Source organism: Paroedura picta, chromosome 7 (genome assembly GCF_049243985.1).
Source record: "Paroedura picta isolate Pp20150507F chromosome 7, Ppicta_v3.0, whole genome shotgun sequence".
Taxonomy (NCBI): domain Eukaryota; kingdom Metazoa; phylum Chordata; class Lepidosauria; order Squamata; family Gekkonidae; genus Paroedura; species Paroedura picta.
This window is the reverse complement of record NC_135375.1, coordinates 96,543,441-96,557,810: the sequence shown is the minus strand read 5'-3', so window position 1 is coordinate 96,557,810 and position 14,370 is coordinate 96,543,441. Positions and strand designations below refer to the sequence as shown.

Genomic DNA, 14,370 nt, shown 5'->3' with positions numbered 1-14,370 from the left:
TCTTTAAGAACTTGCCACAATTTGTTGTGCTCCACACAATCAAAGGCTTTAACATAGTCAATGAAGCAGAAATAGATGTTCTTCTGGAACTCCCTAGCTTTCTCCATGATCCAGTGTATGTTGGCAATTTGATCTCTAGTTCCTCTGCCTCTTCGAAATCCTGCCGGTAATTCTGGAAGTTCTCGGTCCACATATTGCTGGAGCCTAGCTTGTAGTATTATGAGCATAACTTTGCTAGTATCCATATAATACGTAATGCCAAAACGTGGACCAGTTCAAAACACACACTTTCACATCTCTTCCCAGTTCTACAAAGTAAAAATATTTCCATTAACAATAAGAAACAACTCCTCAGGAGAAAGCTGCCTGTTTGGAAGGTGCTACACCAAAGAAGCCTCTCCCCTTTCAAACTCCCACCATGCCCAGGCTCCACGGACTCAAATCTCTTGTAATCTCCCAACCTAGATTTGGAAACCCTACCTGCTGGTGTCCATTATACGGCATTGCAAAGGCAAAGCTTTTACAAAGCGCTGTCGGGGTCCCCCCCCCCTTACAATATGAATATACTTTTTACAGCCTCACTATACAGCTATGCATCCTTAAGATATAGCTTGAAACAGGAGCAACTTGGACACCTTATTTGCCTCCTCGTGGTGCAAGAAAGATTTGCAAGCCAATCGGGTTTTTAAAAAGGTAATAATGGATGACTCATGGTTTTGCCTCTTCTTCCCAGCCCCCCTCCCCTCCGGGTAGCTGAGCCACGTGGTTGCTGCTGCCGCTGCATCACGGCAACCCCCCCCGTCCTTGATTTCCCCGGATCGAGACGAGGGTGACCGTGCCAAGAATCGCACCGTAGACACCGCGGTTCCACTCTCTCCCTCTTTTGCCGCAGAAATCAGAGTGGAGAGCCGGTTCGATTTCTGACCGGAAGTGTCGATTCAGGCTCTGGTAGTGTGTAACTCTATAGTCGCCCCTTCCTTTCTCGCTCAGCGTGACGTCTGTCCTCAGCGGGGACCCGTAGAGAGGCGGGGCGTCGACGGAAAGGACCTCCCCGGAGCTTCCTGCGGGACGTGGAAGGGGCTGCGGAGCGGGAAGGAGACTCGACGATGTTCCGCATCGAAGGGCTGGGGCCGAAGCTGGACCCGGAGGAGCTGAAGCGGAAGATGCGGGAAGACGTCCTCTCCTCGGTCCGCAACTTCCTCATCTACGTGGCGGTGCTTCGCATCAGTGAGTGTCCTGCCTGCTGCAGTGAGGCCGGGTGCGCATGCGCTAGGCAAGGCTGAGCACATGCGCAAGACGCGGCCTCCCGACACGTGCGGATTAGGGGGCTGGCGGCTTTCCACGCCGGGCAGAGCAGGTCGCGGGTCTTTAGGGGCGGTGGGGAGAAGGTGGCGGCTCGGCAGCTTCCGTCGCCTCAGAAAACAAGCAGGGTACTGGGCCATCCAGAAAACGCCCAGCATTACTCCTTGCCACGCTTTTTTGGCTTGAGATTGGAAAAACTGCACACCAGCATAGGAGAAGTTGGTGTTTATATCCTGCTTTTCATTACTCAAAGGAGTTCCAAAGCGGCTTACATGCCCCTTCCCTTCCTCTCCCCACAACAGACACCCTGTGAGGTTGAGAGAGTTCTGATAGAACTGTTCTATGAGAACAGCTCTAACAGGGCTGTGACTGGCCCAGGGTCACCCAGCTGGAGGAGCAGGGAATCAAACCCAGTTCTAATCTGGAGCCGCTGCATTTAGCCATTATTCCAAAACAAGATTGGGTGTATGCAGGGTAGGGTAGGGTAATCTGGTGCATTTGAGATGTGATCCGTACATGTGGGGTCTTGGCTTAGTGGTAGATGGGACTGCAGATGCAAGATTCAGTTTTTAAATCTCCCTGTGAAAAGTATGGGAAGCTGGGGTTGAGGTGGGCAAAGTTTATTTTTTCTTAGGGTGCCTTTTTTGGGTAGTTGTGTTGGTATGGAGTTGTTTTTTTTTTAATGTGGAAACAGATTGACCACCTATGGTAGTACAATAAAATCAGAGTCCATTAGCACCTTTAAGACCAACAAAGATTTATTCAAGGTACTATTTAAAGGTCTTAACGGTGATTTTATTGTGCTACTTTAGACCAACACAGTTACCCATTCTCACTACCTGTGGTAGTGTAGTGTATTCCATTCTGTTTCAGGCATGATTTAAAATGGTGTGACAATGCAGATTTACGGGATCAGAGGAAGATGGATTGCAGCATGGAAACTGAAAGTGTTCTCCCAATCTTAATGCTGCATTGTAATACTTTTCCTGCAAAAACACCAATGCCTGTAATAATCCATACATGGCTCACTGTTCTACATCACTCTCCTTTCTCCCAAATGCCTGGTCCTGGGAAGGGGAGTAGGAAGGTGGTGCCCTCGAGGTTTTTGTGCTCTGCAGTAGCACCAAATGCCTCAGAAGCTATTTCCTCTTCCCCAGCTGAGAGATCTCCCTGAGTCTTGTGTCCTGTTTCAGAAGCAACATGAAATGAGTAGCCATGCTTGTCTGTACAAGTAGAAAAGAGCAAGAATTCAGCAGCATCTTAAAGATGAACAAAATTTGTGGCAGGGTAGGAGCTTTTGTGAGTCACTGCTCAAATACTATCTGAAGAAGTGAAAACTCCTACCCTGCTACAAATTTTGTTCGTCTTTAAGAAGATGGATCTCTGGACATCTTCCTGATCTTGGAGGGGGAAAGAGGGGGTCCTTGTGGGTTTCAGAGTGCAGAGATCCTTGGGATACTGTGGAATCTCAGTGTGATGTCTGAAACAGGACCCTTCTCCCGAGAAGGATGATCACTAACTTTGGCTGGTTACTATGGCCAGCTGAAATCTCTGCTTCGAGAGTCTTGTTTCCATATTCTTGACTAGAGATACAAATCCTTAATGAAAGTTCTTTCCCCGGGGGGATTGGGGACTGCAAATTTAGGGGAAACTGAAATATATGCAAGCCTTTTCTTTCCTATAAAATCTAAAGCTATTTTTCTGCTTTAACAGTATCAAAGGCATTATGCAATGGTATTAATTGACATGTGTATGGTCCAGAATATAAACACTTCAGGTTCCTGCAAACAAAACTCCCAGTGATAAAAAGCAAGAGGCAGCTTGGTGTAGTGGTCAAGAGCAACAGCCTCTACTCCGGAGAACTATTCCCCGCTTCTCCTCCAATCACAGTTCATTTCAGAGCTCTCTCAGCCTCACCTACCTCACAGGGTGTCTGTTGTGGGGAGAATAGGTGATTGTAAGCCACTTTGAAAGTCCTTCAGTTACTTAAAAGCAGGGTACAAAAACCCAAATAATCTTCTATGCTTTCTTTGGACCTTTCCCTCATTCCAAAAGAAAATACCTATTCCATAGCTGTTTTTCAGTGCTCTCCCACATTTCCAATTTTTTTGGCAGTGGAATTGAAAGAAAGTATATGGCGGCTTCCTGGGTCTCATAAGGATGTAACAAGTATTGAAACTTTCTACATCAGTGTTCAAAGTAATTCAAAAGCTTTCAGTTTGTGCTAATCGCAAAGAACTGCAGTCAATTAAAGCAGGGTAGTCAACCTGTGGTCCTCCAGATGTCCATGGACTACAATTCCCATGAGCCCCTTCCAGTGTTTGCTGGCATGGGGTCATGGGATTTGTAGTCCATGGACATCTGGAGGACCACAGGTTGACTGCCCCTGACTTAAAGGATTTTGTGCAAATCATTGTTGTCCGCTAGCTTAGAGGGCTTTGGAAAAAACAAACAAACGGCGATCTCTCTCTATTTCCAGCTCCCTACGTATTAAAGAAGCTGGACAGCATATGAGGAGTGCTTCATGGATGGCCTGCGGATGGAAGAGCATGCTGCATTGCAGTCCCGAGTTTTGTCAAACTGGCTGAAACGTTTCTTACGACGATGATTGTGAAGCTGGTGAATACCAGAAAAGAATGTTCTCCCTTCCCTCCCATTCAGACTCTGGAGCACGCCTCTGTTCCCTCCGTGTGTCAGAAGGAAGCTTCTTTATGCTGGTACCTGGTTTAAAGATATTATCCACCTTGATGGGGAGGAAAAGGCTAAACAGAGTGCTTTGGAACAGAGCTACCTCCGAGCTGTCACCGTGATGCTGTAGTCACTCAACGGGCCTAAGTGTGTCTCGTGAAGACTCGTGTGCTGTTGGAATGGTTGAAATAAAATGGGTCGTCTGTTCTGAAATCGGTGTTCTGAAATATTTGAGTAAATCCGGGATGCTGCACTTCCCTGCTCTTGACCATCATGGGAGACAGCATAGTGGGAGGGGGGTGGTGAGATGCTCTCTTAGGGACTTCCTCCAGTACAAGGTTGCTGAGCTCTGTGATAGCTAGCCTGGAATCACAGCACTTCAGTGCTCTTAAATATCAGTTCCATATCATCCTGAACTTTTCTATTGTTAAGAAACCCCTGAAACATTCTTCAGGCTTCGAGAAACTCCAGAACTAGCATGATCGTCCAGAATATGGCTGGGAAGAATAGCTGTATGCACGTCCACCCAGGGGCCTTCCCCTTTCTACCTCTCCCAGACTCATTTTGGGAGGGGGGTGGGTGGGTCAGCATGATCATATATGGTCATATCACCTGATAAATGTTTATCACGTTTTAAAAATATGCACCAAATTAATTAACTCCCCCCACTCAGGGTTTCAGGAAACCCTTGTTGAGAAAGCCTGCTGTAAACTCATAGGGGCTCCATCTTCTGGGGATCCCCCCCCTTTACTTGTTTAGCTGCTTTCAGCCTTTCACAGGCAGCAAGCATCTCAGTCTTTACTGAGCTAGTTGTGTTTTCAATTGGCAACTTTTATGCTGTATATCTAGAGACTCCTCCCTACCCTAGGCAATAAAAAATAGAAATCCCTACCTTGTTTCTGGGTGGCTTCCTTTGTGATAGGCATGGGTTATGATTTTTGCCTTTGAGGGGGATAAGTGGGCTGTGAGGAACTGCAGACAAGGAAACGATCTGGGAGCTGCATCACTGAGATGTCACTTCAACGATTCTGTAAACTCTCAAACCCTTAAGCAAGTTTATTATCTCCTCGCCCCCTTTAACTGAGAGGCTTTTTTGTGTGTGCATGTTTACCCTTTTTCATCAGCCTGTTGAAGAATGTGTGTGTGCACACATTCACACAAATAAATGAATACTCCCTGATTTTGTTGCTTTGACTACTGCCAGGGGATTTGTATTTTGTGACATAGGTGCCATTCAACCATAGTGCTATTGTCTAACTCAGGACAATAACTCAGGGGTGGCCTTACTGGCTCTCCAGATGTCCATGGACTACAATTCCCACGAGCCCCGGCCAGCACATGCTGGCCGGGACTCATGTGAATTGTAATCCCATGGACACCTGGAGAGCCACAGTTTGGTCTCACTAGGACTTCCGCATTCAGAGGCAGCATACTTCTACAGAGCAGATGCGGGAGGACCTGCAGGGGAAGCCTGCCACCTTGATGTCCTCCTTGTGAACTTGCAGAACATCTGGCTCTCGGTTGGGTTCAGACATCAGTCTGACTCTGCAAAGCTATTAAAATGCTGGCAGTCTTGGTAGTGGGCCTTCAGAGAGCCATGTCTCAACCACTTACATTCCTCTCCCCCTTTCTGATTACTCCCATCATGCAAGATTCATGGCTGTAGTGACAGTAACACTGCCAGAAACCCATTAAGGAAAATACAATTGTTTTTTAAAATGGACAAGTATCGGTGTTGTGTATTTTAAAAAGACCCACCAGGGGGCAGCAGCATCCAGCAATTGTCTCCAGATAGTTTGGCTGATTTGTCAGAGATTTCTTAGGCAGGCAGGCGGGAGATGGCTAGAAAATTGTGTGGTGCACATTGCAACTGCCGTGTCAGGTAGAATGGGTAGTGCGCAGAGTGGAAAAGGCAAGATGGAACCCCGGGGGGTGCTGCTGTCATGGCCAAATGGCTGGGCCTTTGGCTCCTATACATTCAACAGCAGACAGGCTCAGCAGAAATTAAGCCAGCGATGACTTTTCTAGGAGAGACAGCAAGAAACTGGAAAAAAAAGAATCCAGATGAATTTTTGCATGTTAGGCTGCTGCTACATTCTAGAGGGAAACGGCATTATCTTTTAACGCTCTATATGTATTTTACATCCCAGCTTTCTCCTCAATAAAGCAAATTGAATTGTTCTCCCCTTCCATTTTGCTCCTCATGACAGCCCTGTGAGGTAGTTTATGCCAAGACCGCATGACTGGCCCAGAAAGCTTAAGAGTGGGGATTTGAGCCCAAGATCCTCGGAGCCTAGTTTGAAACTAGAACCGCTGCATCATGCTGGCTCTCTGGTGCTATTACATGCTCAAGGTGGCACAAAGGCTCCTATGGAAGATGCTCCACCTTAAATTGGAACATTATTTTGGTGGCGGTCAGCTGGTGCAGCCCCTCTGACAACCTTAGTGACAGTCGTACAGTTGTGGCCTGATGTCACCCAGAATGAGGAACAAACCTTCATGTAATTCCTTTCATTAGTGCCAATGATTTTATTTTACCGCCATGCTTGTACAATGTGAAATGGGGTTTTAATGGAGTTTTAATGGGGGTTTATTGTGTTTTGTTATGTCACCCGGCACGAGACGGCTTGCCGTGAGTGGCGGGAAACAAATCCAAATAATAATAATAATAATAATAATAAGCAGCACCAGCCCTGGGTTCAGTCAGAAACTCAAAGGACCACAGATCCTCCACTGTGACTAAGCTAATGTGGTGGCTGCCTTGTGAAAGTATTTTTGCTTGCAGGAGCTCTTCGTAAGGCCAAATGTTGCAGAAAGCATTTTAAAAAGGAAGAGAAGAAAGTGCATTTTTCCAAGTTGCCCTATAAGTTTCAAAGACAAGTGGAAATTGAATTCGGTCTCGTAGCAGGGTTGCAAGACCCAGTTGGGTCCCCATTTGTCTTTGAAGCTTGCTGGGCGACTTAGAAAAAAGCGCTTTCTTTCCTTCCTTTTAAAAATGCTTTTTGCAACGTCTAGCTTTACAAAGAGTTCTGAGGAGCAAAAAACCTCACAAAAGGTTTCATGTTATTGTGGCTGGCACTAATGAAAGGAATTACATGAAGGTTTGTTCCTCATTCTGGGGGACATCAGGCCAGTCATTCACTCTTGACATAGCCTACTTTACAGGGTGGTTGTGAGGCTAAAATGAAGCAGAGGTGAACAAGGGGTAGGTGGAAGAAGAAGAGCATTTTAAATATCCCTGCGTTTTGCTACCCAAAGCAGCTTTCTCTTCTTCTCCCAACAGACCCCTTGTGAGGTAGGTGGGACTGAGCTCTGAGAGAACTGCTCTGTGAGGAGTTCTAAAAGAACTATGACTTGCCCAAGGTCACCCAGCTGGCTGCATGTGGAGGAGTAGGGAATCAAACCTGGTTTGCCAGATTAGTATCTGCAGCTCTTTAACCACACCGCTCTGGCTCTCAAGGAAAAGATCAAAATGTTCTCAAATCATTTAAACCATTGACTTAAAAATGGGGAAACGGCTTATTGTTGGGATTTGTGTCTGTGGATGCAGCAAGGATGTCGTTCAGCGCTCTATATCTGGGTGTAAACAGTTGTGACGCCTAGGCCAATAAAAAGATACAGATTAAAATGGTAAAAAATCCCCATGCTTTATTGAGCGTTTCTGTTGCATTCTCAACTACATTATTAATAGGATATACTCTAGAAAAACCACCTGCGATGTCTTGATAAGAGGAACGATCAAGCTGGTGTCTTTGAATCCTCCACAAGGAAGACAGCAAAATCAGCCATCCGTCTCTGGGTTATAACTGCAGTGGGAGGTGATTCTCTCAGAAGTCATTAAATTGCTTCATCCTAGAGGGAGATGGGAAAGCTGTAATCCAGTGACTGCACAGACACCAGTGTGATAGATACCTGCCTGTATATGAAACCCTTCAAACTGGTAAGCAGAACACTGCAAGAGAACTCCAGGGGCCAATTTTAACATTTAATAATTCAAGAGGGCCGCATGACTTATTTTCACTTATAAAAATCCATCAATTCATAATAATAATAATATGCTAATAAAATGTTAGGTTTAGCCCACCCCTCTAGGATACAATCAGTGGCTTAACCCCCAGCCCTTATCCCCAGCCAAAACAAAGCCAGAGTACCTGTGATGGTGCTTGCTCATACGTATGACTTTTTGCCCCTCTCCTTCTTCTCCTTTTGTCCCCCCCCCCCTGCCTCCCACATCAAGTCCCACCTGGCCAAGACCTCTCATTTGCTAAGGTCACCTAGTAAAGCATCACAGGTAATTCTACAATTCGTTTCCCTTCTCCCATCCAGATTCAGACTGTAAATTCCACATGGAACGGTCTTCTCACGTTTGCTACGTCCCCTGTTATGCATCACGGACACAGGTGATGCTACATTAATTGAGATGAATGGATTTGAACAGCTGATGCTTGATTTCACCCTCTGTCTGAAAACACCCCTCCAAGATTCAAAGAGGACTAAGAATTAGGGATGGGCACGACCCCAATATTCTTACGAAAATACCCTGGCTCATGCCTCACAAACTAAGATTCAGGGGAGGCAGCTTTCCTGAACATTTCACGGACATTTTTCTGGTTCGGGGATTTGACTGGCAGCTATTTTAGGTGGACAGCAGATGGGAGTGCAAGCCGCACTTTCGGCCTGAAATGGCCACAAGTGATTTCAATGCGGCAGGTTGCTTCCCTCCCTTTGCAAGGGGGGGGGGGCGGGCAGGAGGAAGTGACCCACTGTGCTGAAAAGGCTTGACAGTGGGGCCAGTGGGCCTCTCAGCTGTCAGGCCGAAAGGGCTGCAAGTCATCCAAGCGACCTTCCTTCCCCCTGCTTCTAAACAGCAGACGTGGACTGAACTAGACCCGTTCGTTTTGGAGGGAGGCTGGTTGGGTCGTCTGAACCCCGAACTGGAATTTTCTGGTTCGTGTTCATCCCAGAATATCGTCTGGGAATAGCAAGTTTACCTGCTACTTCATGTCTTCCAATGGTAGAAGATGAGCTTTCTTGTGGGCATCCAGGACCTTAATGCTTCCTTCTGCCTCAGTTTCTCCCACCATGTTTGTAGCATGACACTGGTAAACCCCCTCATCTTCTTTTGTCAGCGGGTTAATCTGCCAGGGGGCAAAAAAAAGTATTACAAGAACAGCAAAAGTTAGCATGCCGTTAGCATACACAATCTATATTGTGTAGATTCAGGTCTGTTGAACAAAAATGATGGCTGTTATTCAGGAAACCTATAGATCAGCCTTTCTCGACTATTTTACCATTAAGAAACCTCTGAAGCCTTTTTGAGGTTTCGACATACCCCAGAAACGGTGCGATCATGCAGAATATGGTAGGGAAGCACGGCTATATACCCAGGGGCCCTCCCCTCCCAACCCCCTCCAAACCCATCATTGGCCATTTGGGAGGGGTGGGTGGGTTGATATGATCATATACGGTCATATTACCTGATAAATGTTTAAAAAAATAAAAAATCCCACCCATTTGGGAAACCTTTCCGGGGCCGTCAAGAAACCCTGGTTGAGAAAGCCTGCTATAGATTAATTATGTTAACTCTTATTAATTATATTAACTCTTAGTACGTGTGTAAAACAGAGAGAAAGGGCATTTTCCTGCTTCACAGGATGTTTTTTTCCCTTCTGTGTGGAAATGCTGCTTCTAAAGCAGTACCAAATTTTTTTAAATGAGTAGCATTCAACATTTCTTATTGTACTATGCAATCTCTGTACCACTTTATGTTCCATATTAATACTTCTGCTACCCTTCAGTGACAGTATCATAGACACATAGAGTTAGAAAGGGACATCTAAGCCCCTGTTCAATGCAAGACCAGTTCTTTCTGATTGTTCCAGACTTCTACAATCCTAACATGCGGGTTCTTGGAAGTCCCATTTTGTTGACTGTACTAACTCACTCTTTGTAATCTGCCTTGATTCCACGTGAGAAAAGCGAACTATAAATCATGTAAATAAATACAAACAATTAACCATTTTTCAGGTATGTGACCTTACTGGGGATCCCTTTTTAATGGAGGGAAAAGATTTTAAAGTGATGAATCAGTTTGTCGACGGAAGGTTCCAGCCCTAGAATTTTTCAAACAAAGGTATTTGTAAATTCCTTAAGAAAAAAATAGCAAGAAAAATGACAGGCATTTAAAGTACGGCTGTTTAATGTACTGGATGCTGTTAAGTTTGTATGGGTTGATTATGCAAATAGTCTCTGCACAGGGGGACGTTGCTTTTGGTGAGCTGGTCCCATGTGGCTGGTAGTTGGATCCCAACAAAAAGGGATGCAAGATTTCCCCCCAGCTCCGCCATCCCTGTGTCGCAGGCAGAGCATCCCCTGGCTGCCTTTCTGCACTGCCATGCACAAGCTTACCAAAACCCAGCCTGTGCTCTCGTGTTTAGAAGGTCCCCCCCGGACTTGGACTGCAACGTTGACTCTGTCCCCAGGCAGTTCTTCTAGAAGCTTCACTCCCTTTGGGGATTCTGTGACCTGCAGAGTTGACCAAGACAGGATGTGATCAAGCTAGATTTGTGGAATGTGAACCAGGGGAGTTCCTTCAACATCAACAGGAAGTGACAACACAAACTCCACCCACTCTAGGCAGTGGCCTCTGTGATCTTCCAACATTTGTTTGGGCAGGAATCCAGCTGCTGCTGGATCCAGCACCTTCTCCATGAGCAACATGGCTCCAGGGAACACCTTGGAAGGGCTATCTCTGAAGGACCACCTTTCAGCAGCCTTTCTCAGCTTTTTTACCCTTGAGAAACCCCTGAAACATTCTTCAGGCTTTGAGAAACCCCAGAAGCATTGCAATCATGCAGAATAAGGTTGGGAAGAAGAGCTATGTGCCTGCCCACCCTGGGCCCCTCCCCTTCTTACCCTCTCCAGGCCCATTATTGGCCATTTAGGGAGGGGCAGGTTGACATGACCATATATGGTCATATTTCCTGATAAATGTTTAACAAATTTAAAAAATATATACAAAAATTAATTCCCATACATTCAGGAAACCCAGGGCCTTACAGCGTACCTTTTTCCAGGTGATGATAGGTGTTGGGACAGCTTTCACTTCACAGGACAGGTAGACTTGAGACCCTGTAACGTTGTGGATTTTTTTGGGTGGCAGCATAATAGTAGGAGCTGGAAGGGAAACAAAGGGACATCTCAAAATTATGGCTCTCCCAGACAGGAATGGACTGCGTCACTGATTCGGATGGAGGGTGCAATTTGGTACAGAATTAGGGTTTTTCTTCCTTTTAAACTTGATGTCCTTATTGTACAAATACAGGCAGGACGGGAAAAGAGTTTTTCTGGGGGTGGAGCTTCCACGACCTGACCCACTCTCAGTGTTATATCATTGCTAGACCAAAGCTCTAGCACATTTTTTTTTTACCTTGCCTGTTCTCCAAGGAGATCTGGGCCTTCTACCTGGTTTTCCCTCCCCCTTTTTTCATCCTGTTGGTTAGTCCAAAGAAAAGTTATGGGGTCAAGATAACCTAGCGTGGTGTAGTGGCTAAGAGTGGCAGCTTCTAATCTGGCGAGCTGAGTTTGATTCCCTGCTCCTCCACATGAAGCCAGCTGGGTGACCTTGGGCTCATCACAGCCCTGATAGCACAGTCCTGTCAGAGCTCTCTCAGCCTCACCTCACAGGGTGTCTGTTGTGGGGAGAGGAAGGGAAGGTGATTGTAAGCCGCTTTGAGACTCCTTTGGGCAGTGAAAAGTGAGGTATAAAACTGAATTCTTCTTCTTCAGTGTGAAGGTATAATGAACCTGAGTTTCCTGTAGTCTAGCCTGACACTGCAACCACTATGCCACACTGGGCCTTTAGGTATGCTGTAGCTCTCTTCCTGCCAACATTCCTTTGCAAATTGAGAGAGAGGTTTGTGTCCCATCAACCCTTATTTGAAAACTGGACATGCAAAAGGATTACTGTGGTACAAGCTAAGGGTTGATAAAACAGTTCACTTTGCATGCTGAATTTTGCAATATTTCAGAGGGTTTTTTTGTGGGGGATGAAACAGTTATGCACAAGCTTGAGATGAGAGAAGTCGCTCTTTAGGATAGGCAGAACTGTTGATCTGAGCAGGACACCAGGCAATCCAAGATGATTGTTTAGGGCAGTGGTTCTCAACCTGGGGGTCGGGACCCTTTCACAGGGGTCACGGTAGGGCAAACAGCTTGGCGTGTGTGTGTGTGTGTGTGTGTGTGCCATTGACACATCCACCTTGCGGGGTAGATCGAGATAGAGCGTTCGTCTGTCTGGAGCAGTGGAAAAGAGCGAGATCAGCATATAGGGACAAGAGGCAGAACTGAATTGAGAAACCCTGGAAAAAAACCAATTTGAACAATGGCTCTTCACGCCATTGGTCAATTTTGGTTTAATTTCTGTGAAAGAACACTTGCCTGATTTTATGGATGGGGGTCACCACAATATAAGGAACTGTATTAAAGGGTCGCGGCATTAAGAAGGTTGAGGGTGGAGGGTGGTATATTAATATGAATAAATGAATGAATGAATGAATGAAGATGATGATGATGATGATGATAATAATAATGAAAGTGGCAAGGGAATGGGGACAGGATTCGATTCTCCCAAATCATCTGCCGACTGGGCAGCGTTAACTTTTGCTCAAAGATATTCTGAAACAATTCACACCCTAGACAGCCTTGATTACCAGAGGAATAATTGTGCGCACCATAAACAGCAAGCCGTCCTTCTCTGGAAAAGACACACACACCCCTCCACCGTCCATCCATCGCCAGACTGTGGCACGTTGGAACATGAAGGTTCAGGTGTCTTTTTGCTCCCCCCGTTTTTTACTTCACGCAGAGGGCTTTGTTAACTGTAACTATGGCAACATTTCACCGGAATGGCGGGCCTCCTCGTAGGGGATTTTCTTGCAACATTAAGTCAATTTTCATCCAGTTTTTTGTTTTGTTTTTTACAGCCCCAAGAGCAGACACATCTCCCTGCTCACTTGCACTCTTCCCTTTCACACAGCAACTATCACAGGATAATATTTTTCAAGCTGGTCTCTAAAACACAGGATCACACCTGCGATAGGCCCTTCTTGAAAGCTGAGCCCAGCCCAGCAGCCTGTACCACCACACTACAGATGCGGAGGGACTATGGAACACGTTGTGCGTTATGCTCTTAGTGTGCCGGCCCTCAGAAGGACATGGGTTTTCCGCACTGTTAGCAGCTGTCCCCGTCGATGTCTGAAAACGAAGGGAACAGTGTGTGTGTGTGTGTGTGAGACCATCTGCCAGGAGAGAACTCCCATCTGTAAAATTACCACTGACAAATGAATATTTGTATTGATGCTACTTAACTGAGTCAGTAAGGAGATGAAGCCCCCCTTTTACAACCCAGGGCAATTCCCTTGGATCCCGGGATTAATACCTGCTGTGCCCCTTCTGCTTCCAAGGGGTCTGGCGGTCGAATAGCATAATTGTTCACACCTGCTTCAAGATAGGGCTGTCCCTTTGGTGCAAGCGGACACTTTTTTTTTTTTGCAGGCTGCAAATTTGCGCCGTATGACAGATGGCATCTCTGAAACAGCAGCCTTCCTCGACATGACGGTCTCGCAGATAAGTTGACTGATGCTCCCAAGACTGTCGACGGCTTGCTGAATACCTGAGTGTCATTGCTGATGGTTTGCCAAAGAAATGTTTTCTGGGGCACATCAAAATCCAAGCAAGAAGTAGAACGCCAATGTTGGTAAACTGGATTATCAAACAGTTCTCATGTTGTAGGCTGCCCAGCGCAAGGATGGCTAATATTGGGCCAGTGTTGCAAACAGGCTGCTGGATTTACACAAGTGCTTCCCATGAGTCAAAAGTTACGTAAGTCAAGTTCTTCTTGGAAGCCACTGTAGGTGCCAAGCAATTTACTGGCCGTGGAGGGTAGGATTTAGGTTATATAATTGGGCCTACCTGGTTATAATTGTAGTCTTTCATGTATCCCTTCACTTTTGTTCGGTTAACACAGGATTTCTCAGCCGGGGGTTCAGGAAACCCTGGGGTTTCTTGACAGGCCTGGAAGGGTTTCCTGAACAGGTGCAAGTTAATTAAATGTTTATTTAAAAATTTAAAAAAACATTTATTGGGTGATATGACCCCCCACCCGCAAAATAGTCAGAGATGAGGGGGTGGGAAGGGCCCCAGATGGGCATGTACACAGCCATGCTTCCTAACCTTTTTCTGCATGGTCATGCCATGTCTGGGGTTTCTGAAAGCCTGAAGAATGTTTCGGGGATTTCTCAAGGGTAAAAAAGTTGAAAAGTCTGGGTTAGCAGAAAGCACCATAAACGTTTAGGAAATTAACCTAAATTAACTTCTCTG

At 46.0% G+C, this 14,370-nt stretch overlaps 2 protein-coding genes across 2 annotated transcripts in view; one reads left to right on the top strand and one right to left on the bottom strand.

Annotated features, from left to right (window-relative positions):
* The first annotated feature begins 1,011 nt into the window (after positions 1-1,011).
* TOMM5 (translocase of outer mitochondrial membrane 5) lies at positions 1,012-4,203 on the top strand. The gene is made up of 2 exons (XM_077345525.1): positions 1,012-1,227; positions 3,782-4,203. Exons 1-2 carry the CDS (start codon positions 1,107-1,109, stop codon positions 3,814-3,816), a joined length of 156 nt encoding a protein of 51 aa, XP_077201640.1. The 5' UTR covers positions 1,012-1,106; the 3' UTR covers positions 3,817-4,203.
* A 3,409-nt stretch (positions 4,204-7,612) lies between these two features.
* Positions 7,613-14,370, bottom strand: part of IGFBPL1 (insulin like growth factor binding protein like 1) — a 42,524-nt gene continuing 35,766 nt past the window's right edge. The window contains exons 2-5 of the mRNA XM_077345524.1: positions 11,057-11,166; positions 10,399-10,515; positions 8,982-9,128; positions 7,613-7,842 (exon numbers count right to left, since the gene is read on the bottom strand). Of these exons, the coding sequence (XP_077201639.1) occupies positions 8,985-9,128; positions 10,399-10,515; positions 11,057-11,166 (371 nt within the window). The 3' untranslated portion in view covers positions 7,613-7,842; positions 8,982-8,984. The remainder of the gene's footprint in view (positions 7,843-8,981; positions 9,129-10,398; positions 10,516-11,056; positions 11,167-14,370) is intronic.

Coding starts and splice junctions, on each gene's coding strand:
- TOMM5 (XM_077345525.1), top strand. CDS start 1,107: ATGTTCCGCATCGAAGGGCTGGGGCCGAAGCTGGACCCGGAGGAGCTG. Junction 1,228..3,781: donor CGTGGCGGTGCTTCGCATCA/GTGAGTGTCCTG, acceptor CTCTATTTCCAG/CTCCCTACGTATTAAAGAAG.